The 26277-nt window shown below is 44.3% G+C and overlaps 3 protein-coding genes across 4 annotated transcripts; 2 read left to right on the top strand and 1 right to left on the bottom strand.

Annotated features, from left to right (window-relative positions):
* The first annotated feature begins 2476 nt into the window (after positions 1-2476).
* Positions 2477-3484, top strand: LOC119657272 (WAP four-disulfide core domain protein 18-like). The gene is made up of 2 exons (XM_038064108.1): positions 2477-2618; positions 2970-3484. Exons 1-2 carry the CDS (start codon positions 2570-2572, stop codon positions 3314-3316), a joined length of 396 nt encoding a protein of 131 aa, XP_037920036.1. The 5' UTR covers positions 2477-2569; the 3' UTR covers positions 3317-3484.
* Positions 3485-3554: 70 nt separating this feature from the next.
* On the top strand, positions 3555-19280 carry LOC119656981 (sodium channel protein Nach). Its single transcript, XM_038063713.1, has 7 exons — positions 3555-3688; positions 13036-13242; positions 13317-13469; positions 13903-14351; positions 14415-14547; positions 18780-18883; positions 19054-19280. The coding sequence occupies exons 1-7, from the start codon at positions 3555-3557 to the stop codon at positions 19272-19274; spliced, it is 1401 nt and encodes a 466-aa protein (XP_037919641.1). The 3' UTR covers positions 19275-19280.
* A 35-nt stretch (positions 19281-19315) lies between these two features.
* On the bottom strand, positions 19316-26277 carry LOC119657367 (sphingosine-1-phosphate lyase). 2 transcript variants are annotated; one of them, XM_038064251.1, is made up of 9 exons: positions 26098-26277; positions 25968-26033; positions 25739-25917; positions 25215-25639; positions 24921-25157; positions 20118-20566; positions 19913-20059; positions 19667-19787; positions 19316-19608 (listed from the first exon to the last, which is right to left on the bottom strand). In XM_038064251.1, exons 3-9 carry the CDS (start codon positions 25881-25883, stop codon positions 19504-19506), a joined length of 1629 nt encoding a protein of 542 aa, XP_037920179.1. In that variant the 5' UTR covers positions 25884-25917; positions 25968-26033; positions 26098-26277; the 3' UTR covers positions 19316-19503. The 2 variants fall into 2 exon arrangements, with proteins under 2 accessions (XP_037920179.1, XP_037920178.1); XM_038064250.1 differs by having other exon boundaries at positions 25968-26030.

Below are 26277 nucleotides of genomic sequence, written 5' to 3'. Positions count from 1 at the left end.
TTGTCTTTGTCCTTTATGAATTCGGACAACTCTGCTATTTTTCCTCCGAGTAGAGCCAACGATCATTCGTCGGTATTCTGACACTGCTTGGTTTCCCACTGGGCACTTTCGTATTTATTAGCCTTCCGGGAGCTTCCCTGATTTCCATCCTTCATTGACGTTTGTCCTAAATAGATCAAACATTACTTGCAACATGTTCCGACCAGCGTGTAGTCACCCTACTATTGGCTAATGAATGACCAGTTTGTGGGGCATCTCTCCTTGTGTTTTGAACAGGCGTCCTCGGGAGTGATGTACTCTTTTTAAATGCCTTTTTCTCCAAGCTATTATACTTGTAGTATTCGGTGCAACGGTGGCCAAGGAATCCCCCACACCACCAAAGGACGCGCCTGATGCGAGATTTGGCAATTCCGCACAGGTCTGTCTGTCCGTCTGTCTATCTGTCTGTCGCTCTGTCTCTCACACGCGTTTTTCTCGCAGATGGTTACAGTGATTAACACCAAATTCCATGGAAAGGTGTGAACGCTCACACATACAGTGAATTACATTATTCTACTTTGAATTCAAGGGGATGTCCCAATCCATGGAAAAGGAGGTGTATATTTTTTTTACAAAATATTGTCATGTGGGGTATCAAATGAAAGATCTCGGTTAGTACTTTCCAAAGTCGCACTTAGTTTTGACATTTATTGGAAAGGTAGGGAGTGCGGAGGGTCTAAAGTGCTGACACTGACCCATTCTCAGAAAGTACCCAACCGAAAAATCTGACAAAAAATCAGGAGGCTGCCACTATATGCTGCCTAGGCTCCAAAACACATGCACATCGATATTTGTTAAATTGAAGTTAATAATAGTATATACATATATTACTATAATTTTTAGTAAACCCCCCTTAAATTCGTCCTAAAATCACGAAATTTTGCAGCAATGTTGGCTACAACATTGAGTATTATAGCATCAAATTTGGTACATACTATTACTAACAAAGTTATGGTATGCCAAAGCTTCGCTTTTATGCAAATTCAAAACTTCGAATGTCAGTATCACGCGAAAGTGTATATGCTCACATAATATAATATATATGCATCTACGTCGACGGAGCACTTCAACGAAGCTTCAAAATTTTCGGGCGAACCTTCACGGTGCATTTCGCCATATTTTTTGGTTTTTGGGTTAGCACTCTCCTCTTGGTTGTCTCCGGCCACTCAGGATGGTTTTTTAACCATCGACAGACCATATTGGTCTCATTACACGTTTGCTATGCTGGGTCACCAATTAATCTCCAAAGAACACTTGACCCGACGAGCGAGAAAGCAAGGGAAGTTGTAGCTGGGTTAACTGTCATGATACCCAACATTGAAGGACCCAAACCATCGAGGAAGCTGCTGCTAGAGACGAATTTGTTACTTCATCATATTTTACTAAACAGGAGTTGAAAAATGTCCTATCTTAAATCCAATTGGGCATACGTATCTTCGTGGTGGAACCCTTCTGTGGAATCGGAAACGGTTTCATGGCTATGAATCTAAGAAACGAAGAGAAACGGTTGAGGGAACTATGTTGGGCGGGCCTACCAGGGATGGAACAGTCCAGGGTGCTTATTGGGGGATACGAACCCATGCGTACAAAGGATTGCTTAAACCTCACCAAAAAGAACCTCCAAATCATAGTAGGAATTCTCACTGGTCATTGTCGGCTGAACTATCACCTAGGGAAGCTAGGGATATCTACGGACACTGCCTGCAGGTTCTGTGAGGAGGAGGACGAAACCTCTATGCACGTCCCGGGACAGTGTCCGGCACTTGTGCAAAGTAGGTCGATACATCTGGGAGAACACTTAATACCAGATGCAAAGCTGAAACTTCTGGAAGTGGGGAACATACTAAAGTTCCTAACGGTTACAGGCCTGTTTGAGATACTATGATCAACAGGTACACTATAACCAGTAAAAGGGGCACAATAGTTCTTCAAGGACGCGGTGCGATTTTCCCTTAACAGAATAATAATAATAATCTTCGTGGTGCGAGTTTGACTTGCATACTTTTATCGATATTTTAACAGCAACTGCTAATGGAATAAACGCCAGTCGTTATAAAAGCCTAAAGGCTAGCCGAAGAGTTTCCTCCAGGGGCATTGGCCGATAACCCAAAAAATGAACGGATATGCTACAATTTTACATACATATTATCACAATTATGTCGATTTTATGCCAACATGTTTAAATGCCACTTATCAACACCCACATCTTCGCACCCAAGGGAAATATTTCTCAATATATATATATATATAGCATTTATATAGCGTTTCTGCAATAATTGATAAGGTAAAATCCAAATTATACTCGAATTGAACTACAACACGTTGCGTTACACTTTCTAGAATGAAATTTGTGGTTTTGTAAACGCGTCGCCCACAGGAAGGAGAAACCACAAATTTGTAATTTCCGAAGCAAATCAAACCCTTTAAATATAACTCAATCAAGTCATGCACTTCCAGTTCACTCCGTTCAATTAATTTACGTACATACGTGTGTAGTTCCACTTGTCCTAGTTCCAAGCGATTCGGGATTATGGCAAAGCCTACGATTTTCCTTTTCCTACTTTTGGGATTATCTACGAGTAAGAAGTGAATTTCTATTTGTGCATTGTTTAAGGAGACTCTGAGGCTAGTGAGGGTGAAACTTTTGCTATGCAATTGAAGTGCTAATAGCTGTTCTGTTGGGAGTGACTTCATCCTTTTTGCATCTGAATTTATCGCCCATTTGAGTTTGAAGAAATACTAAGAAGTTGAAAGTTTGATATTATGAAAATTTGTTGGGAATTGCTTCCAAACCTCATATCACCAGATACCAAAAGATTTATTATAAAATTTTCCAGATTTTCCTCTTTGAAAAATATTTCTTCATCGTCCTTAGAGTCCCCTTAAAAGCAGAATAATTGCATTACATGAAACTAATCATTTCTTCCCAGCAATTTGGCCAGGTGCAAATGGACAATTTTCCAGGGTGTTCAGTGCAACGAAGCCAGGCAGTTGCCCGCCAGCCAGGGATTCGTCCGTGTGCATCGTCCAGTGTAACTCAGACATGCAATGTGCAGGACGCTACAAGTGTTGTCCAACAAGTTGTGGAGCAGCCTGCACAATTCCGGTCACTCAGGTACGAGGAAGAGTCGAGAAGGAAGGGCAGTGTCCGAAATCCCCAGAAGGTCCTTGGGTTTGTACCAGCCGTTGTAGCCAAGACGGTGATTGCCGACGTAACTTAAAATGCTGCCGAAATCGATGCGGCGCTCTCGCATGCCAGCGTCCTGAATTCGATTAGGTCCGTCGAAACGCTAATGAGATTCTGAATGATGTCCAATTGTCAGGTGTTTTCGACATATGGGGATTACAATTGACATGTCGAACATACACTTAATCACCATCCTAATCCTTGTTTGCCATACAGTAGTTATTATTGAACCATAGAATAGACAATAATTTCAGAAGACACTGGTGTTTTTCTCCAAATATCCTAGCCCAATTAAAGTTCTTCAGTCTAAAGAAGTCACGTTAGCGAAATGGTTTCAAAGAAGAAAAAACCCGGAAATATCTATATCCGCGCTCTGTCGAAAACTTGGAAAGATTTCAGTCAAATAACATCTATTCATGGATTGAAGTACACTACGGATCCCACCGGCAACGCGTTCACCAAGTGAGAATCAATAGTCTAATATGTGTTTTCAATATCTTGTATCTTTAAGTGCTGTATATCCTTGACAGTGAGGCATGAAACACAAGCCCCTATTTAATAATTTGTTAAAAAAATCTTTAATCTTCTTGCACAAACAGAAAATTTAAGCGTGCTGAATCGCTCTTCAAAGTGAATTCGCAATCGTTGGCTATTAAAAGATTGCTTCCCGTATCTGACAGAATAAATTCAATATAAAAAAACCTATTTCCGTTAAGTAATAAATTCAGCAAACTTTCCATTCTATTCAACATAAAATCGAAATGTCGTCATAAATACTTTGAAAGGAAATACCTCCACCTGGTTTTTGAGTTTCCATTATTTTCTGCTCAGCACGGAAATTGGATACGTGAATATGAGAATCCACACTTTTCATTCTTTTGGTAAAATTACCGCAAATGATTTCGGGAAGGAATATTCTCTATGGGAAATATTGATTTCGATAAGAATCAATGAGCTCCCGAACAACACACCAAAAACTAGGACATCCGGAACATGAGAAGCTTCAAGAAGTTTAACGCTGTTCCAGAAGGAGATCTAAAAAATATGGGAAAAATAAGGTACCTCGTATAAATAGGATATGCCGACATTAATTCAAGCAACTGAAGCATATCTTTAAGCAACTCATCCGTTAAATGACATCTTGTCATGAAGGCAATTTGTTATTCGCCCAAGTGCTGTAGAAAAAGATGTCTTGTAGCTCGTCCACTTATTGCATACTAAATACTTGAAATGGATAAAAACCTCAACAAAGTAAGTGGAGATAATCCAAGAAAAAGTAGTTACGTTGATTAGACTGGTCTAAGATGAAAGAGTAGTAGTTTGATAAAAATTATGTGGGACGTCAACTTAGTCTGGTTTCCAGGAGAGCAACATAGTGACCTGTGGAGGTATATTACGCTACGGTATTCGAAATAATCCCTTTTTGGAAGATTTAAAGTGACTATAACATCTTTAATAATATCCAATATCAGTACGTCTTTCGTCTCGGAGAGTTAGTTGTAGAGATTGAATAGCTTGATTTTGGTATTGTATCATTCGTCTGCAAAATACTGCTTAGATACATAGCGCCTTCAATATCCTCTGGCTGAAAACTACCGTCCATCACTCATCTTCATCTTCATCTATATCCAAAATTCTCGGGAGATACGTAGATGATTACTTTTCGGCTTGTTAGGGGCACCTCATTGCAAATGAATAGGTGGAGTTCCAGTCGCTCGCATCTGGTTGCCGAAGATACCCATGGATAAGGAAAATCTCGTCCAATCCCCATCCCTAAACGACTGGGTAGTTATCAAGGAGGAAGAACCCCGGACGAACAGCCAACCTTTCCTGTTCCATATAAACGGAGAGTGCCTAGATATACTGGAAAAGGCAGACTATAAAGTGCGGTTCGGAGTCAGGAACGCAAAGGTGAAAGTGTTCCTCTCTGCAAAACCAGACGACGATCTGACTGCAGTCGACGCCGTCAACGCGCTGTTGGAGAAGATGAGGATCGACGGTCCGACAGCAGATCATGTTTAGGGTAGTACAGATAAACGTATCCTGGTGAGAAAGAGCCTGCACACCTTTCTGTGTCCGGACCTGAGTTCCAGCAACCTAGTGGTGGTCAAACAGGTGGGGGCAAGAGCTTACACATTTTCTCGGCTTGCATGGCTCATGAACGAATAGCTCCGCCAGAAGAACTGCAACATTTGACGACCACAATAGCAACAACCTGTTGATAGGCTACGAGCCCAATGCAAGGCATACGATTTAGGGTAGCTCGAAAATTAACTAGAGAGATGAGTCATTCTTTCATTTTACTATTAATACAAATCTATCGGTGTGTAACAGGAGCAGTACACCAACCTTTCATTTTCCCAGCTCGGAGAGCTGTGACGGTTGGGAGGAGAGAGGGACGTCGACAAGTATGGGATTCTTAGGGTGGAGAATAGCAGACTGTCCGACCAGAAATCCCTCTCAGATCATGGTTGGATACTTTTCAGTCTGGATCTGGTCGCAAAGGTCTACAAACCTTCAAGAGACCCCAGGAAGATCCACTGGATAAAGTTTGATCAAGTTATAAAGAACAAACTCTCCGGTGCGCAAATTCGCAAAATTGTCACGACAGACGAACTGGAGTGAAAAGTTGGTGCTCTGGAAAAAGCATTCGATACAGCCATTAAAGTCTCGTGCCCTGCGAAATACAGCAAGAAGACACTGTCACCCCGGAAGAATGAAATTCTGTCCAGCCTCAGGAAGTTGACGAGGGAGATGTTCAACATCTGCTGTGGTCGTATATATATTGTATAAATATTGGCAGCCATACAAGGACTGCCTGAAGAAGTACAAGTTAGCCATCAAGACTGCCAAGAGGCGGTCCTGGTTGGACTATTATCAGAACAGTCAAACCCACTCAGGAGACCGCTCAATTGTCGCTCCCCCTTATGTGTGCCCCCGCTTCCCGATCACAACGCCTACGGGTGACAGGCCTATGCGCGGCCCAACTCTTCGTTAAAAATAGTATCAGGCCAGCATTCTCTGTTCATACCCCAGTAGGGGTTACTTTTAGTCAAACTCAACTCTCTTTCCAAATCCAGAACCATTTGGCCTAGGCTCATGATCCGGTGAAAGAAGAAACAGATATCATGGGCGTAGTCGAGATGTCTGGGGAAAAATGTCATGGACCAATTAACTCCTAAACGTCCTCCCAAAAGAGCAGCATAAAAAACTTCACTGATAGCAGGAAGAAATAATATCAATGAGAATATGTACCCAGGCAGGCTCCGATCTTGATCTCAACTTCCTCTGAGATTTCATCTCAATGCAGAACGTGAAAATGTGCGCCATCATATGTCGCTGTTAGTTTTTTCCGGAATGTTCTTCAGGTGTAGATCACTGCGTGTGCGATGCCATTACATCAGAAGTCTCTTTTGGTGCATACCACAGTAAAATTGCAATGCTTTTTAGCCTGAACCCAAATCTGGCAGTCAAAAGTCTATCAGAAACTGATTCCCAGTTCAAGAGGGAGCGCCTTGCCATCGAAAATGGCTGTAGATGACCAGGCTGAAAAAGGACAGAGAAATGAGGGTAGTGGCAGGGCTGGTGCGTCAGGAAAAGAATTAAATCTACGACCCGGTAAGAGAAGACTATCGGATTATGGACTATGGATTCTGTACAACAACCACATTCCATTCACAGGGCCCAAAATCTAGGTCCGATCACTTCGAAATACCCAAAAGCACGACGACAGCCGCCTCCCAAAATAACAGCGAGCTTTTTCCCCGGAAGTTCACGCATGTATTAAGACCTTTCCAAATTTGCGCAAGAAATAAAGTCTTCAAATCACGTATGCGCTCATTACGACTCAACACACTTCATTTCACGTAATTATGAGTGAATAAATTTCTCCTAATTTCCATTGTTCCATACAATTAATGACCTTTATTCTAGAAAACCCATGAGTATTGTATAATTTGAGATTCAGTGAAACCTCGCCGAACGGTCACCTCTATTTACTGGACTCCTTTAAATACCGGACAATATCTATTGCACCGGCCCAGAGATGTGTTTTTTAACAGAACAATGACGGCCGCGGACACCAAAAACTTCAGAAACATTCATTAAGTCACGTATTTTTACATCTCAATAAAGGGCAGCGGGGACCAAGTTTTGTATTATAATTTTCTCGAAAGTACTCGGAATCTCGAAAAATTCCCATCTCGGCAATAATATTGTTTCTTTTGGATTTATACTTTCTGAAGGTCAGTTCAGTCCTTTTCGACACAAAGGCCACGTCGCACAACAGGCCCTCTCCCTTTTATTACATCATATGACATTTCCATTTAACGAACGCCTCTGATTAACGGACAAAATCACGTACACTGAGGATGTCCAGTAAATTGAGGTTTCGCTATAAACTATTGCCTTCCCAAAACGCGGTTCTTCCTCATTCGGACCCCCAAACTTCCCTCCTCCCGGAATCCAAACCAAATTACCGATGCCCATGTGAGTTTTTCCAGTTCAAATCTGAACCCCTTGCATACTACCACCTCGAACACTGTAGTTTCATAACCACAAAGCGAAAAGCCTCCTAATCTCTCCTTAAACAAAGACAAGCCGTCAGCAGAACTCGCATCCACTCCAGGAATTCCCCATGATATCAGCTGTTTTCACACATAACATTTCACATTAGCACGAGAGAAACGCTAAATCATCATCATCAACTGCGCCACAATTGGTATCCGGTCTAGGCCTGCCTTAATAAGGAACTCCAGATATCCCGGTTTTGCGCCGAGGTCCACTAATTCGATATCCCTAAAAGCTATCTGGCGTCCTAGCCTACGCCATCGTTCCATCTCAGGCAGGTTCTGCCTCGTCTTCTTTTTCTACCGAAGATATTGCCCTTATTGATTTTTCAGGCTGGATCATCCTCATTCATACGTGGTTGGTTTTTGGTGCTTACGCTGCCTTCATTGATGTGCAGCCCAAGGTCTCACGCCAATCAGCGCCTGCTCGATCTGGATGAAGGCAGTTTGTACGTCTCGGGTCGTTCTTCCCATGATATCGATATCGTCAGTATAGGCCAGTAGTTGGGTGGACTTAAAGCGGATCATACCCCTCGCATTTACCTCAGCATCAAGGATTACTTTCTCGAGGGCCAGGTTAAAGAGGACGCATGATAGGGCATCCCCTTATCGTAGACCGTTGTTGATGTCGAACGGTCTTGAGAGTGATCCTGCTGCTTTTATCTGGCCTCGCACATTGGTCAGGGTCAGCCTAGTCAGTCTTATTAATTTCATCGGAATACCGAATTCTCTCATGGCCGTGTACAGTTTTACCCTGGCTATGCTATCATAGGCGGCTTTAAAGTCGATGAACAGATGGTGCAACTGTTGTCCATATTCCAACAGTTTTTCTATCGCCTGCCGCACAGAGAAAATCTGATCTGTTGCTGATTTTCCTGGAGTGAAGCCTCTTTGGTATGGGCTAATGATATTCTGGGCGTATGGGGCTATGCGGCCTAGCAAGATAGCGGAGAATATCTTATAGATGGTACTCAGCAACGTGATACCTCTATAATTGCTGCACTGTGCGATATCTCCCTTCTTATGTATGAGACAGATAATGCCTCGTTGCCAATCGTCAGGCATTGATTCGCTGTTCCATACCTTGAGCACAAGTTGATGAACCACTTGGTGTAACTGGTCGCCTCCATATTTAACCAATTCGGCTGTAATTCCATCGGCTCCTGGCAACTTATGATTTGGTCAAATTGTGAAGAACAAACAATCCAGTGCGCAAATTGAAAAGATTGGAACGACAGACGAACTGGAATCAAAGGTTGGGGCTCTGAAAAAGGCATTCGATACCGCCTTTAAAGTCTTTTGCCTTGCTAAATACAGCAAGAAAACACTTTCGCCCTGGTGGAATGAAGTTCTATCCAGCCTCAGGAAGCTGACCGGGGAGATCTTAAACATATGCTACAGGCATAAATATTAACAGCCATACAAGGACTGCCTCAAGATGTATAAATTGGCCATCAAGACTGCCAAGAGGCGGTCCTTGTTGGACTATTGTCGGTATTGTCGGAACATTCAAAACACCAACGAATTTGCAAGGCTCTATAAAATTATGTCCAAAAAACATTGGAGCCTATCCTTTTTTAAAAAGTTGGAAGACTCCTGGACGGAATCTTCTGATGAAACCTTGAAGCTTCTGGATTAGACCCACTTTCCCGGCAGCGAGGAGGACTGTGACTCAGTACCTTACTTGGAGGGTGTGAAGCCGCTCCAGCTATGCAAGACCATCAAATCGGTAATTACCGAGGATAAGATCAACTGAGCTATAAACAGCTTCTCCGCATATAAATCTCCGGGTCCATATGGCATAATACAAGCCATGCCACAGAAGCAGACGGAAAGGGTAGTACAGTGGCTTCTCAAGATTTACTGGAGCTGTATCTCTTTGGGATACGTACCACAGTCTTAGAGACACCCACGACTGGTTTTCGTGCCGAAAGCGGAAGTATACATAACTCTAGATATCCGGTCCCATAGATTCATACAATATTAAAATTCTTTTGGATGAGGTAAATCTGCACATGTCGGAAAGGCGATCGCAGTGAAATAGACAAATGTAAAGTGCAGACACTATGACTATCATTCTGTCGGTTTGGAGAAATAAATTATTTAATTAAAACTAAAGTCGGTTTTTTTCTTGATGAACGCGGTAGTTCATCATTTCCTTTTTTGAAAACCTAGGTTGAACGGCAACAAAACTTGGGCAGGCCCAGCCATGAGTCCGCGAAGGGTTTCCGACCTATCACCCTCACCTCTTTCGTATTGAAGACCCCAGAGCGGGTGCTGGACATCCAATTAAGGACGATTGTGGAGAGTAAACTTTTCTCTCGCATTGGATATTAATTAATTTAATTTAATTTAATTAAAACATTTTATTCCTAATTTTAATTGACAATAATATCGTTAAATTGATTGGAAAGAAACAATGTAGATACGCCGGCGATGAAAAGGCGACTAGATGAACTAATTTTACCACTATTGAATCTCCCCTCTCGTGGCGAGTTGGAATACGCCACGGAGAGCACCGGCGGTGGCATTTATGTATTTTTATCTCGAATGTTGTTAACCCCACTGCGCCACATCACTCCGCCCCCAGATGAAACCTAGCGACCGAACCCGGAACTGCGTTCCCCATCATTCGACGAAGCTAACTCTGGGACGCAAACAGGCTTCAGTCTGGGCAAGGAGACAGCCTTTTTGTATTCCCCGATCTCGAGCTGGAAGAAATTTTCTCCCCGCTCAAGAACACGGGCCTTCGTATGGAGGCTGCAGCGGCTTCCGGACAGCATCCGTCCTGACCAGGACGTGCGTGCACGTCTCCAGTTCCCTGGCAGCGCAGGCAGGTGCGGATGTGTAGATTTAAGGCGGTGGAGGTTGTCTCTCAGCAGACGCCACAATCCAAACTCTGTGAGACCCGATCTTCTCTCTTAGACCGAATCACTTGGGAGCCTTGGGTTCTCCCCGTATATCAGCTCCGCAGGGCTGGCAGCAAATTCCTCTCGTCGTGTTATTTGGGGGCCAAGTAGGACGAGAGGCAAGACTTGAGTCCAGGACCTATCATCGCGGGTCATAATGGCGGATTTCAGCGTCCGGTGCCAACGCTCTAGCATCCCATTGGATTGCGGGTGGAATGCAGTAGTCCGCTGGCGTTTGAACTCCAGAAGTTTGCCTAACGCCGAAAAAAGGGTGGACTCAGATTGCATTCCCTGATCAGTGATAATCACTGCAGGGACACCAAAGCGAGAGATCCACTCTGGACAGAGGGCTTCGGCACAAGATTGTGCCGTAATGTCCTTCAGAGGTATTGCCTCAGGCCACGGCGTAAACGTGTCGATGATTGTGAGGCAATACTTGAAACCGTGCGAGTCTCACAATGGGCCTACGATGTCGACGTGTATTGTGTGGAATCGCTTGGTAGTGCGTGGGAATGAGCCCACTTCTTTTCTTCCATGCCCGGTGACCTTACACTTCTGGCATGCGATGCACTCTCTGCTCCAGGAGTTGACATCCTTATTCATTGAGGGTCAGAAGTATTTTTCGGTGAAAAGCCGATTTGTTGTCCTGATGCCTGGATACCCTACATCGTGAATTGCGTGGAACACTTCCTTGCGAAAGGTGGCCGGAATGTATGGCCGGGGTCCTTTTTTCGAGTATTCGCAGCAGAGAGAGAAGTACGAGTCGAAGATGGGCAACTCCCGAAATTTGTATTTGAGGTTGGATTTGAGGCTCTGAAATACTGCGTCATCCTGCTGCGCCTTGGCGATAGCGAGAAGTTGAGTGCGGCGGGAATGTTTACTTCGGAGACATGTGAAAAAGCATCAGCAGCTATGTTGTCCTTGCCAGACACGTGCTGTATGTCGGACGTGAACTGGCTTATAAGGCTCAGGTGTCGAAGCTGACGAGCGGACGCTTTCTCGGGCTTTTGTTTTAAAGCATATGTGAGAGGCTTATGGTCACCTTTTGGTGAAGAACAGCACCTACTGCGATGTCAGAGTCAGTCAGTCATCAACAAAAACGGCTAGCGGTGCATCTTGTCGAGGAAATGCCAAGAGTGTAGTATCAGGCGCTTGTTGCCGGGATTTGTCAAACGCGCGGACAGCCTCTTCAGACCACACAATCTCTCATGTGTCTTTTGTTTTGAGGCCAGACAAGTACGCGTTCAAAACGGACTGGTGTTGGGCAGCCTTGGACAGGAAACGAGGAAAGAAGTTTAGCATGCCCAAGAACCTCCGCAAATCCTTCACAGTTTTCGGACACGGGAAGCTTGAGATCGCTTGCATCTTGTCTGGGTCGGGCTGTATTCCGTCAGGGGAAATGAAGTGGCCGAGGAACCTCACCTGTGTCTGGAGCCTCAGGCCACGCACGCGAGGATCGCCTGGTTGCTCTCCGGAAGTCGTCGAAGCCAGAGCGACTCCAGCAAGTCGTCGTCGATCTTGCTCCCACCCAATTGCTTCATTTCGTAAAGCAATTGGCTACGAGGTCGATCGCCAAACGTCAAACCTGCCAGCAAGTGATCCAGCTTAGCTGACTTACTTACCGACAGGCGCTTAATTAGCTCCGTTTTGAGTACATTGTAGGAGGCCGTTTTGACAATTTCTGCCAAAAGGATGGTCTCCTCATCTTGGCCTACAATGGCGTGATTAAACTTGGTCGCATCCGCTGTGATTCCAGACATCTGGAATTACGCCTCCAGATGGACGAACTACAGCTCCGGGTTCCTTCCCCAAAAAGGAGGGACACGCACAGCGAGGGCGGTCACTTGAAGGTCCAATGGGTCTGCTGCGTCTTTGTTGTCCAGAGACAAGACAATAGCGAGATGAGCCGAGGACGCGGCTGTGCCGAATTTGAACACACCCTAATTTGACGACGGCAAACCGCACCCCCAAATGCCCGTACGAAAGAGAAAAGAAAAACCATCTATGCACTCTAGAGCGGACGCTTGAAACGCAGACCAAAATAAAAAACTCGCCGCCATGAGAGCAGAACTCCAACGACGAATTTTAAAAAGAATATCGTCGCCGTCTCTTGGAGTGGTTTTATATATGACAGTGTTTTGGTTGGGGTTGGGGCTCCTGAACGTGCGATTGATCCTCGATAGCGGCTCCGGCTCCTTATAGCGACGTGGTCAAAGTCAATTTCCTTCCTTCCTCCCTCCTAACCCTGCTGCGCCACAAATTTACTATACTAATGCCTAGAAAGGAAGTACACAACTGTTGTACTTTTCATTTCATAAGTAATCATTTTTAGGGCTATTTGGATTTTCATCGCACTAACATCGTTTGCAGTTGCAAATTGGTTGGTATACACTTTCTACTTAGACTTTATTGGCAATCCAACGCGTCTCAACATTGAAACGGATCATGCTCCTCTCTCGGAATTAATGTTTCCAGCGATAACAATATGCTCAAGCAACTATATAAACTCCATTAAGACACGGAAGTTTATAGATGGATTGTAAGTACTGGCCTGATTGAATCCTTCCTAGTTTTCAATTCTTTCAAATAAATTCCTCTCAAAAACAATTACAGAAAATTACCCCCTAACGTCACAAAGGAAACGATGTATGGTTACTTCAGTCAAGTTATTGGTTTTCGCGTAAAGACCGAGTATAACGAAGATGATTTAAATGAACTTCAGCGAATAATCGATGATAATCGCTATACTATAACGGACACGATGCTGTACCTTCGGGCAGAGTGTAAGGACCTTCTGTACCGCTGTCGCTGGCAATCCAAAATACATAAATGCGACCAAATCTTCCAAATTACAAGAACTTATAGTGGAACCTGTTGTTCTTTTAACGTGGATCAAAAAGGGTAACGTGGAGTTCACATCAAATAATGCAAATTTTCAGGACACTTAATGGTCAGGATTAACATAACTCCCTACAACTGAATATTGACGAGCTTTAAACAACTCATTTAATACATGAGTTCTGAGCAGTATTTTCCGTTCAACTTAATTTCCATTAAATCATGATTGGTACGGTATCGATTTAATCCTTGTCGTATTCACCTTTCAAATGATATAAGGTATCTACCACCATCAAGTGGTCTTAAATAGTTTTTCCGCTTCTAATTGACTTCATTTTGAATAATACGTAATACTCCACAGCGTCATCTACCTTCGTAAGCATGCCACCATGCACGGGTTGTCTAATGGCCTCTCCATTATTGCAACGCCAATTTTCGATGATGCAGCAATTACCGCCACATATTCATACGGCGTGAAATTGCTGGTTCATAAGAACAATGTGTTCCCGTCAGAAACTACCATTGAGAAACTAATCCCGATTCATAGTGAGGTCCTGGTACGAATTCGTCCTACCGTAATAACGTGCTCTAATCAGGTTCGACAACTGGGTGTTACGGAACGTAATTGCCTATTTCCTGAGGAGAGACGATTGCGATTCTTTTCCGAGTACGACGATGAAAACTGTATCATAGAATGTCAGATATTGAGTATCATCGAAAGGTGCGAATGTGTCCCATATTACTTCATTGAGGTGCCGAACATCCCTGTGTGCAACTTCACGAAGATACCATGCTTAGTGGATAATTTCGGTAGGTGGGCTTTTGTAGGACGTCATCACATTGTGCTGTTGGACACTTTTGTATCTTTTGCAGAACACACGATAGTCCGTAAGGAGAGTGCTGAATATCGATGTGAATGCCCACCAAGCTGCCAGAATACTATCTTTGATGTACAAACAAACGCTATACCACTTTCCATAACGAATTTCACCATTGTGGACTTCTAGTAAGTCAAATTTTAGATAAATTTATAGCTTTTAGTCTTAAGTTCTAATCTAAACAAATATGGAGGATATTAAAGTGATTTTATGTAGAGTAAACACATAATGAAGTTACTTGTAGACTTCTATCCCTTGACTAACCAAGTTTCTCGAAGACCTATCTCAGTTCATTTAGATACTACCATACTTGCTTGTTTCACCTGAAATGCAAAACAGGGATACCAGCGACAGACAGTCAACAAATGCCGTTGATAACATGCAGTCCCATGATGTACACCGTCATATATGTAGTAGCTTATTGCAGGATAGATGTAGGTAATATGTTCATATGCTCGCAGATGTTGAATGCTCCTTTATATAATTCGTAAAACACGACATGCCCACGAATTATATTGAGCGCAAATCCAACATCTGCGAGCCGCTACGGTCACGCTGCTCCCAGGGCAGAGGTGAGGCAGCGTCTGACGATTTGCCTCTGCCCTGGTAAGAAACCGTAAAGCCGTCGTCGCTTGACTTTTTTTAATTATAGAAGTGTCATGTAGCTGAGTACCATCTTTAAAATATTCTCCGCTATCTTGCTAGGCCGGATAGCCCCATACGCCCAGAACATCACTGGCCCATACCAAAGAGGCTTCACTCCAGGCAAATCAGCAAGAGATGAGATTTCTGAGTGAAATTATGCGGTGTTTCCAACGATTAATTAATTGAAATAATAAAAACTTGTTGTTTCTTTTTCGTTGGTGTGGATTCATCAACGCGCCGCTGATTTGATTTACAGTTGGTGCCTCAAGCATCCTAATTTTCAGTACCCAATCATCTGTTTCTCTCTGCGGCAGGCGATGGAAAAACTGTTGGAATATGGACAACAGTTGCACCATCTGTTCATCGACTTTAAAGCCGCCTATGATAGCGTAGCCAGGGTAAAACTGTACACGGCCATGAGAGAATTCGGTATCCCGACGAAATTAATAAGGCTGACTAGGCTGACCCTGACCAATGTGCGAGGCCAGATAAAAGTAGCAGGGTCACTCTCAAGACTATTCGACATCAACAACGGTCTACGACAAGGGGATGCGCTATCATGCGTCCTCTTTAACCTGGCCCTCGAGAAGGTGATCCGTGATGCTGAGGTGAATGCAAGAGGTACGATCCTCTTCAAGTCCACCCAACTACTGGCCTATGCTGACGATATCGACATCATGGGAAGAACCACCCGAGACGTTCAAACTGCCTTCATCCAGATCGAGCAGGCGGCGCGAGATCTGGGGCTGCACATCAATGAAGGCAAGACAAAATACATGGTGGCAACGTCAGCACCGAAGACGAATCAACCAACAACATCAAACCGCACTGGTCAAACACAAGCACGAACAAGAATAAGGATAGGGGAATACAACTTTGAGACCGTTGACAATTTCTCCTATCTAGGGTCGAAAATCACAACCGATAACAACTACGATGATGAAATCCGCGCACGGTTGTTGTCAGCCAACAGAGCCTACTTCAGCTTACAAAGACTGTTCCGCTCGAAACGTCTCACCATAGGGTCAAAGCTCTTACTGTACAAGACTATGATCTTGCCAGTCCTCATGTATTTCTCGGAAACTTGGGTTCTTAGCAAGAAAAATTGCGAACTCTTGGCCGCGTTCGAGAGAAGAATCCTCCGAAGAATTTTTGGCCCCCTACATGAGGATGGACGATTCCGTAGCCTACACAATGACGAAATCTATGAGCGATACCATGACCGTCCGGTTGTGGATAAAATCCGGCTCAATAGGTTACGGTGGGCGGGTCACTTAATCCGTATGGATGAAGATGATCCCACCCGGAAAGTCTATAAGGGCAATATCTAGAACTAGAACTAGAAGTATGAACTTATTTTGAAACGAAACGAGAACTGGGAAGAATGTTTGTCAGAATATACTGACGTCTTCTACACCAATAGCTATAATAAAAAGCAGGATTCTGAAGTAAGAGTCTCCCTCTCTAATAAAAACGAGAAGTGCACTTTTCCCTGGGGACAATATACAACGGTCTTCCAGGCTAAAGCGTATACGATCCTAAAGGCTGCAACGTGAATGATTGACGAGTTGTTGAAGGGCAGGCGCATCGCAATCTTTAGTGACAATCAAGCTGCATTGAGGGCGTTGAGCAGTCCTTTGATTACTTGGAAAATCGGTCAGCAATCTAGAAATAGATAGAACTCTGTTGCTAGATTCAATACGGTTAAACTACTCTGGGTACCCGGTCATTGTGGTATAGAGGGAAATGAAATCTCGAATGCTTTAGCAAGAGAGGGTACAATTTCCCCCATACCAGCAATTGGGGTGTCAACAGCATGGGCTAATGCTACTATCAAAAACTAGGAACAAGCTTCCCATAATGACAGGTGGCGAAGCCTTAATGCTGCTGGACAGACCAAACTCTTCCTGTCAGAGCCAAACAAACATACTGCAAAGTTTATCCTGTCGAAAAGCAGAAAGACTTACAGGAGTATTGTGGGCCTTCTGACTGGCCAAATTTTGCTAACTAGACATATTTCCAATATAGAAATTCTCCAAGATGTCACATGTCCATCCTGTAATGATGAAGTGGAATCCATGGAACATTTTCAATGTGAGTGCCCCATCTATGGACTCATCAGACATCGGATTTTTGGCGCTGATGTGCTTCAACTGCAGCGGGTAACATCACATCCACTAACGGAAATCCTGCGATACATAAACGAATCCGGGATATTCTGTTAGACGGGGGAATTAAATACAATGAACCACTAGGGTGTGAGTGCTCAGAGGCTTTCCCTCTCCCCACCTGCGTCAGCAGTTTCGCACTTCTGGGCAAATCCAGGTTGATTCACGGTTATTTTAACGATGTCGCGAATGCGGTTGTAAGGAATGCCTTCAAAAATCTTTATGGTAGTGGACAGCAACCGGATTGGATGGGAAATTGAACATTCTGCCTTTCTTTTTCCATATTGGAGCCGTGGTGCTTTCTTACCAGTTAGATGGTGTTCTATTATACTTTCGTGAATAACCCGATTGAAGAACTCATTGAGACAGTGTTGGGTGCCAACTTTTTGCTTTTCAGAAGTCAGATACAATGTCGTCGGGTCCTCTTAATTTAATTCGTGTAAATTTGCGAATTGCGCAGCTTACTTTAGTTCCACAATTTTTCAATATTCATAATGGTTGGTAATCGCGTAAGCGGGATCATTGGTTAAGACCTCCTGCAATGACGATATAATCATCGGCAACCGCGTTAGATGTCTTTGTGTCGAAAAGTTACCAGAAGGCATCTTTCTCGACATCAGGTCGACCGGTGAGTGAGTCGTGCGATCAGCCGATATAATGGTGAGTCTTATCAGCCGGTCGTCAAATCGCTCGATTTGTTTAGTGGCATCTTGGTACCCTCAGAGATAGCGATGCCAACATCATATTGAGGGTGCAGGGTACCAAAGCAGAGAAGTCATTTTAACAACGTTCACGTTCTGTGTCGCAGTTTTTGGCACCGTACTATCGACTTTCTTGTAGAGCGCAAATATCAATGTACCTCATCCGAAAGACTCCTGCAAGTTCCTCCGTTTTTCCAATGAGGGAACCAGTATTTAACAGACATATATTTGTTTTGCTCGGACTAATTTACTTGTGTCCTGACTCTGCCCATGTGTCAAGAACACTTGGCCTTTTCCGGACAGGAGGATCCCGTCCTGCTATGTCGATTGAGGCATTCACTGCATTTCCTTGGCCGGCCTGTTGGGAGATCTGTTCATCAAGAGAGATAAGGTAGGATTTAGCCTAGTGGATAGTATAAAATACGTTGCCTCAAACCGTTCTCTTTTATCTGAGCTTGGTATCTACTTTTCAATGCCTTCCGTATAATATCACGACTACTAAAATGGGATTTCCATGCCATTTCCTGGGGTGGGTTACTACCAAAAACAATTTCAACACTTGACAAAAATTAGCACTAATAAATAGTCTCTTTGGAAGTGCATTGAGCCCTTCCGAGAAAGCCTCTCTCTACTCTATTCTGATGCATCGGATCATCAGAGCAAGAATTGTATCTGAAGCTGACTTCCAAATGCTAAAAGCACCATAAAGAGATCCTCAGCGTCCGACCGAGCACCAGACTCGTGAAGACTATCAAAGGACAGTCATACTACTATTATCAAATTATGACCAAACATTTGCACTTTGGAGGGAATACTTATGGTTACGAAAATATTTGATCTTTACAGTGACCGCCTACCGGAATTTTCTACTGTCATCCATGTATTTCTGAATTCACAAGTATACAAAAAGTTGAGAAGGGATCTTTTAACCAACTTCATATCTTTAATATGTAAGTATTCAGTACTGATACGGCATCCAGTGCCAATAAAAGCTTCCCCTCTACATAGAGCACTTCCTATTCTTACAGTTCATAGATTATGTCCAGTTAAAAAAAAAAGTGATAACAATAAACGTCTCGTCTTGTTTATCGATTAATTAGAATCTTCTAATTTTTTTCAGCCAACTTTGGGAGCGCATATAGCCTTTTCATTGGAATGAGTATTGTGTCCGTCATCGAAATCCTTTATTTCTTTACATTCGTGCTGAGGCATAACATCAAGAAAATAGCAGAGGAAGATAGAAAAGCCACACTTTTCACTAGACGCATAGAGAAATTCAACTTTCAGCCAAGGAATGAAGAACGAATTGATCGCACCCCAGGTTTACATATACTAAACTGAAATGAAGAGCTGTTGTTGGATTTCAAGCACAAAAACAATTGTTCTTATAGACTCAATTACTGTATTTTCGAATACAAAACAGAATGTAGTTTCTCTAGAAAGATTATTAACGAAACATTATGATCACTTTGATGGTAGTCACAGAAATGCAATGTATGTATATTATTAGCAACAAATCACATATACAAATATGAACAGTAACAAAAACGAGCGGAACAATGCAGTGGAATTATTTCGCTGGTGGAGTGTAGTACGTCGAGTCAATATACAACCTCGTAAACTCATCGACTAATGATCGATCAGGGACGCTCTGTGCTACGCCGTAAATTGCCATCTGAAAAGGAGGAAACAATTTATTGGAAGCCATTCACATTTAATTAGTGGAGTTTTACCTTTCCCTCGGCAGGTGCGGTGGGAGCTTTCATTACTTCTGCAACACATTCGCGAACATCATTCACAAAACGATCTGCCACGCCAGCATGAGTATGTAATCGTGTAACACATATATGAATTCTGCAATGCCAGCGTATTAGTAAAAATAAAATGATTTATTGTGAAATATTGATGTTATGCACACAACTAAAGGCTTAATTAATTCATTTAAGAGTCATAAGTTTTCCACAAAATAAAATACAAACCCTGGAGGAAACTGCAGGGCATTCAAATGCCATCCCCGCTCTGCTAGTAATTGCGACAATCGGTAAATGTCGAATTTTTTCGAACCAATTCCAACCACGCTTACCGCTGGTGTTCCATATATAAAGATATTATCGATCTTTCGCAATCTAAACATGGAATACGATAAAATTAAGATGACTTAAAGGAACTAAATTCATTGCATACCCTTGCTCAATATATTTCGTGGTATCAACTATGTTCTTGGTAGCCTCCACATAACCTTCTAATCCAAACGACAACAAGGTGGCCCAACAAGCAGCAATAATTCCTCCGGCTCTGGATCCATTCACTGAAGGAGATCCGTAAACACCACCTGGCCAATCAGTTGTCACGGTGTATTGGTAGCGACGGTATTTCTTGTCGGAATAAAGAACGAGGGATGCCCCCTTTGGAGTATATCCGTACTTATGAGGATCCGCTGAAATGCTTGTGACACCATCAACGCTAAAATCAAACGGTCGCAAGGTGTAACCAGCCCGTTTCATGAACACAACTAGGAAACCTCCTAGACAGGCGTCGACGTGTACAGGAATGTTGTATTTCTTTCCGAGTTTGGCGATTGCTTCAATATCATCTACGGTTCCGTATGGGAAATTGGGTGCAGATCCAACTAACTAAATTATACAGATTTTTAGTGAAAATGCAAGAGCAACCGAAATAATTAAAAAGGAAATTATAGTGGACAATTATAACAAGTCGGCAAACCGGAAGCTTGACGCTTCAGGTATAAAAGGTTTTGTGTTTCCCTATGTCAAGAGCATAACGCAGTTCTCCATTGGCTGATAGCATTGAGTTGAGATATTTAAATCGCTTAGTCCTGTCAAAGGCAGTAACCTACCCAGAACTTATCGATTTAAATATCTCGGGTTAATGCTCTGAGCCAATCGAGAACTACGTAATGACAGTGCGTCAGGCGTTAAGGCAACTTGGATGAAGTGGCATTCCACAACTAGTGTTCTTTGTGATCGACGTATCAGCGAACGTCTTATATTTCAAATTTACCGCAATATCGTCCGTCCTGCCGATCTCTATAGTTCTGAGTGTTGGCCGACTATAAAAGACAATGAACGGCGTCTTGCGGTAATGGAGACGAAGATGTTGCGTTGGACTAGTGGCGTGACACGTTTTGAACACATCCAAAATGAGGATATCCGCGATCGTTATAGGATTGCACCGATCGTGGAAAAATTGCGATAGAGACGTCTTCGATGGTATGGTCGTGCAATTTGTGCTAACGAGGATTCACTTGCCAAGACTGGTTTGAACATCGAAGTCGATGGTAAACGACCAAAAGGCAGGCCGAAACAACGATGGCTTGATATGCTGGATGGGGATTTAAAAGCCTCGGGATTGCACCCAGATCAGGCATTGGATAGAGCCAAATGCCGAAACCGACCACGAATAGCCGACCCCGCTTATGAACGGGACAAAAGCTAAAGAAAAAGAAGAAGAAAATGGTTAACAAGAGGAGTACTGGCATCGGCCTCCGAAGGGACGAAAAGACATTACAAAAAGGACATTATCAGACCTGTTTGACAACGGAAACTTGGAAGCGAAGCGACCTTAATTCTTACAGGAGAAATCTGAAATGTTTCCTAGGAAGTGTAAGAAGGGAATGATCCGTAAAATTCAGAAAAATGGATACCGGTCATGAGTGTTGCAACTGGGATATTTGCATGCTACCTGCTGTCGGGAAGATAATCGCTAAAATAATCCTGAAACGCATTAAATAGCGCCTTGAAAGCCTAATCGTCAGGGGCAAATTATTTACTGCTCTGTTCCGACCACATTGACATGTGTGTTAATAATGTTTCAGCGAACAGACGAAAATGACAGTAACCATCACCATGTTTTACGTATCGTGCTTGAACGCAACCACAACTTCCATGAAGCTCCCTCTAGGGGGTCAACCGAAAACAACCGAGCTGAACGCATATACAACAGGAGTTCACTGAAGTATGTGAATTCAGGGGCTATTCCGGCTCACATGGTATCAGTATACCCCTGGTAAGACCCTGTCGTTATCAAGTTCATCACTGAATTTGACTTCCCTATGTTCACCCTCTCGACATTTCACACAGCATCGCGTTGGTGCTCGTTGGCAAGTAGCGTCAACCACTTAAGGAATGCTTCCTTCATAGTCTGGGTGCCGAAACGTTGGCGTGAATCCGGTGTTTAAAACTACGAGCCCCGTTCTCGCCGCCATTTCCAGAATCCATTTCCCTCTGGAGCCTGACCGAGGTTTGCCACATTCAAAGGCCCTTGCATTAAAATCACCGGCTACCAGGATTCGTCCCCCCATGCTCAAAACGGCGTCCTCCAGAGTCCTGCATCGTCTCGTTCGGCGTCAGGTAAACGCTAAAAAAACGTTATCCCTAAACATCGGATCCAGACAAACCCGTTCACTCGGCCTTCAGCAAGAACACGAAGTCAAACGTCGTCCCGAACCTACATGGCAGCGATGCCCGATAAGTCGAGATGCCATGAGGCCGGGTGCCTGTATTGCACGCTAATTAGCACTAGATCGGCATTTGCTTCCCCAGCAAACGTTCTAACAACATGAGCGGGTGCACTCCGGTGCATGTTAATTTGCAATTTCCAATTTCATCCTGAAAATTGGACATCGTCCCTAACCCGTAGTGTGTGCAACGCTCTCATCAGACGCGCCAGGATCCTTGCAGAGGACGCAACTTTCGCTTTCATTGCAGGTCTTCGCTTGATGAACTACTATGCATCTCCACATGCTGTCCTCCTGTCTGGTCCCTTGCAAGCGTCTGACGTGTGTCCACAGTCCAGACACCAGTAGCACTTGTTGGGAGCTATCCGCATTCTCACGCTGCTAAGGAGTTTCCTCGCATATTGATCGGGGCCTTCCACCACGGCGAGCTTTTGGCCTCAAGTTACCTCTGGACTTATCGCCGCTGCCACTTCGCCCTTTTCTGTGAGGCAGTCAAGATTCCGGATTTCCAGAAAACAGATGGGCTCTAGGCTGGAAACAAGAGCCTTCTCCTCGAATAACCCCTTGGGCACTTCGCAGAACGTACTCTTGCTAAACGTCTTCCGGCCCAGTTCAACGAGAAATCCACCACTCCTCGTTTTCCGTATGAAAGACACCTCTTCTCCATTGTCTTCGGGTTTCATCCTGTAGTGGATTTCACTAAGGACTTCCGCAAATGTCTTGCCTTCCTTTGGCTTAATGAGCAGAGCCGACGGTCTAGTCCTTCTTCGTTTCCTTGTCTTTTCTGCTACTGGCTTTTGGTTTGCAGCCTCCTTGTCTTTGGACAGACGGATCTCAGGCGGCGTCAGTTGTTTGCTTTTTTCTTTCTTCGCCTTCTTTTGTTGGGCCCTTTAAACTACTTCGATAAAGTCTCCCTCAAGCACGTCGTCCTCTTTTCGCTTTTTACCAGTTCGCTTTGCAGTGGGCTACCTGCGGTCCGTTTGACGCAAGCAGCGTTCTCAGCGGCTGGTTTTGCTCTGCAATCGTCTTCTCCACGTTCGCCTGTGCGATCCAATAGTTCCTCCAGTTCCATCAGCCCGTTTTGACGCCTTTGCTGACGTTCCTCTGGAGGGATGTTGCCGACCGCATACGCTCCACCACTTCTACGCATTTCTTGATGAGCCTTTCCTCTCCGGCTCTAGCTAGGACGGTCGTTTGGACTTGCACTCGGTTTGTATCCGAATTCATCTGCTCAGGACTAGTGATTCAGACTGAGCTTTTTGCACCTGCTTCAAGATACTGGAGTTGCCATCTCCGCACGGTCTCTTCATTTGGGCGCCCCAGAGTCACATCGGGTATGTCAGCCCTCGCTGCCTCTTTCGCTGATCGCTGCTGTGAATGACGCATTTTTGTGCTGCCTCCAGCCACTCAGCTCTCCCTAATTCCCTGTTGTTTCGTCGATTTCTTTTATTAATTTATGTGTATTCTCCATGGAAAACTCACTACCGCATCGTGTGCAAGGGAGCGGGCCGGAATAGTCAGGAACGGGTGTACCCTCGGGAGCCTAAGCTTAGTTGATCCCGGAAATCACGGACGAATCAGCGCTCGCTCGAGGCAACAACACTACCCGACCAGGGCCCCGAAGGGGCTGGCTCCTGATACACGTCACAACTACGACCTTGGCAGAGCTAGACTCACATCACCCCATCGACGTCGGCGGAAAGCTGTCGACGGCTCCGAGGACTCCCAGTGTGTACCGGCCATTCGCGGTTCGCTCTTCACTGAGAAGCTTTTTCGAGGCTACTACCTAGGACGCCCATTCAGAACTCCTAAATCTTCTGCTAGACGCGATAAGGCCTATTTGATTAGATGTTCGCTGCCGATCAGTCGAAATGCAACTAGCCTTCGGGCAGTCCCTGTACTCGAAAAGTGTGAAACCGATGACGACACGGTGAAAGTTACAAAGCCTACAACCGTTCACCCATCTTGGAATTCAGATCACCTATCACAATCAAAATGTCCCCTTAAGCGAATTTGTCCAACCAATAGAAAGCATCCTTCCTAAAACATTGGAAATCTCCGTTGGTGCATAGCGCTGCACAATTATGATGCTCCTTAACCTGGTTCGGAGTCAGAATCCTGTCAGAAACCGGCTACCAGGTCAAGAGGGTGCACCTTGCAATTGCTGTCAGTAACAATCCAACACCAGGTTGGCGTCTGATACCACTTGATTACCCGAAGTAAAATAGCTCAGAGCCGCAAGAGGGAGTGAAGTGCCCTGGAAATTTTCCCCACCTTATTTCGCTTAGGCCCAGAGTATCTGGGCTATATCGCTGGAATCCCCACTCAAGTTGGAGAAACCGAGCATTCTGGAGATCTTCGACGCTGTTGTCGGCGAACGTGCGCTCAATCCAGAAACGAATACTTAGCGGTTTTCGATAACAAAAGGTTTATCCCTCTAGTCGCCTTTTAGGACAAGCAGCGAATACTTTCGAGTATATTCGTAAACCCCCATTCGACTGTCTGCTTACCATGATTGTGTTCCTGTTGATAGCTCGTTCCATTGCCTTAATATCGACAGTGTACGTCTCTGGATTCAGTTTGACCGAGTGGACGTGGGCGCCAAAGTAAAGGCCGGCCTTATTAAAAGCGACGTGAGCCGTCACTGGCGCCACAATGTTCGGCCTTGTAATTCCTTTCACATCACGAGCATAATCGCGGAAAGCCTTCACAGCCATAATAATCGACTCAGTCCCTCCAGTGGTCATCTGGAACGCAAAAACATCCATAAGAAAAATGCAAAACATTTCCTTTGGTCAACTTACAGCTCCACAACTTTCCGGTCCACCTTGAAATAGGTTGCACGCCATGCGCACTACTTCCGCTTCCATTTTACAAATCCCAGGGAAAACGTCAGCGTGCAGCGGGTTTGTGTACGAAGCCTTGCCGTAGACCTCGGTTACCAAGTTGACTATGTTCTCGTCGAAATCGTAAACTGCTCCCGAAACCTTTCCGCTTTTCCAATTGTAATGGCCCAGATTTGAATATTTTTCGAAGACGTCCATTACTTCGCCTCTGGTAAGACCTTTGGGTGGGAGGTCGAGATAATAATCGAGTCCTTCGTTGCTCTTTTGGATATCTTCCTCGAAACCTTTCGCGATCTTGCCTATTTCTTCGTCGATCTTTTTCTGGACGTAGGGAATCTTTCGGGAAAGTTTGAAGAATTTCTTCTTTGCTCTGATGTAAAGATCTGTGGAAAAAATCAACGTTAGACCGCAAGGAGGAGGTTTAGGGGCTTAGAATAGTAAACTCAAATCGAAATGGGCGTTCACCGTGAGACAGAACTCACCCTCATCTTGGTTGATTAGGTCCCACAGCCAGAACAGGCTGAGAATGGTTGAAGTTGTGATGGCTGCGATCTGCCAGGGCTCCTTATTGCCGAACAGCATATTGATATGGGACGCTAGGACCCTTCCTCCTTCCTTTAAATCCATTATCCTCGTTTCTCAACGAACTTATCCCGCCGACCTGCAAGAACGCTTTGTACTCAACAACTGTTTGGCTAATACGAAAATCACCTTTGAGCCGGTTCAAACTCTGATTGGGATTGGATTACTCTCCGTTATCGGAAATTGAATAACCTGCTGATAAGAAATTGGTTGATAAGGAGCCATAAAGATGTTTTGGGTGTGGAAAGTTACCACCTACCTGACAGAAAATGCCTAGCCTAAGAATTTCGTTGCTCACAGCATTGAAATTGCAGCGTGAACAAAGCACAAAGCAAAGGAAACTAGGGAGCGGCTGGCGACTATTCAATCTCAGCTCAAGAACGTTTCCATGCTCAGCTCGGCCTTTATTTTCCACTTCCCGGAATACATCTGACGTTCA

Source organism: Hermetia illucens, chromosome 5, assembly GCF_905115235.1.
Source record: "Hermetia illucens chromosome 5, iHerIll2.2.curated.20191125, whole genome shotgun sequence".
Lineage (NCBI taxonomy): Eukaryota > Metazoa > Arthropoda > Insecta > Diptera > Stratiomyidae > Hermetia > Hermetia illucens.
This window is presented reverse-complemented; position numbering and strand designations above follow the sequence as displayed.

Coding starts and splice junctions, on each gene's coding strand:
- LOC119657272 (XM_038064108.1), top strand. CDS start 2,570: ATGGCAAAGCCTACGATTTTCCTTTTCCTACTTTTGGGATTATCTACG. Junction 2,619..2,969: donor ACTTTTGGGATTATCTACGA/GTAAGAAGTGAA, acceptor ATTTCTTCCCAG/CAATTTGGCCAGGTGCAAAT.
- LOC119656981 (XM_038063713.1), top strand. CDS start 3,555: ATGGTTTCAAAGAAGAAAAAACCCGGAAATATCTATATCCGCGCTCTG. Junction 14,548..18,779: donor TTCACCATTGTGGACTTCTA/GTAAGTCAAATT, acceptor TGATCTTTACAG/TGACCGCCTACCGGAATTTT. Junction 18,884..19,053: donor CAACTTCATATCTTTAATAT/GTAAGTATTCAG, acceptor AATTTTTTTCAG/CCAACTTTGGGAGCGCATAT.
- LOC119657367 (XM_038064251.1), bottom strand. CDS start 25,883: ATGGATTTAAAGGAAGGAGGAAGGGTCCTAGCGTCCCATATCAATATG. Junction 20,567..24,920: donor TCAACAGGAACACAATCATG/GTAAGCAGACAG, acceptor TGTATAATTTAG/TTAGTTGGATCTGCACCCAA. Junction 20,060..20,117: donor ACGAAATATATTGAGCAAGG/GTATGCAATGAA, acceptor TTCCATGTTTAG/ATTGCGAAAGATCGATAATA.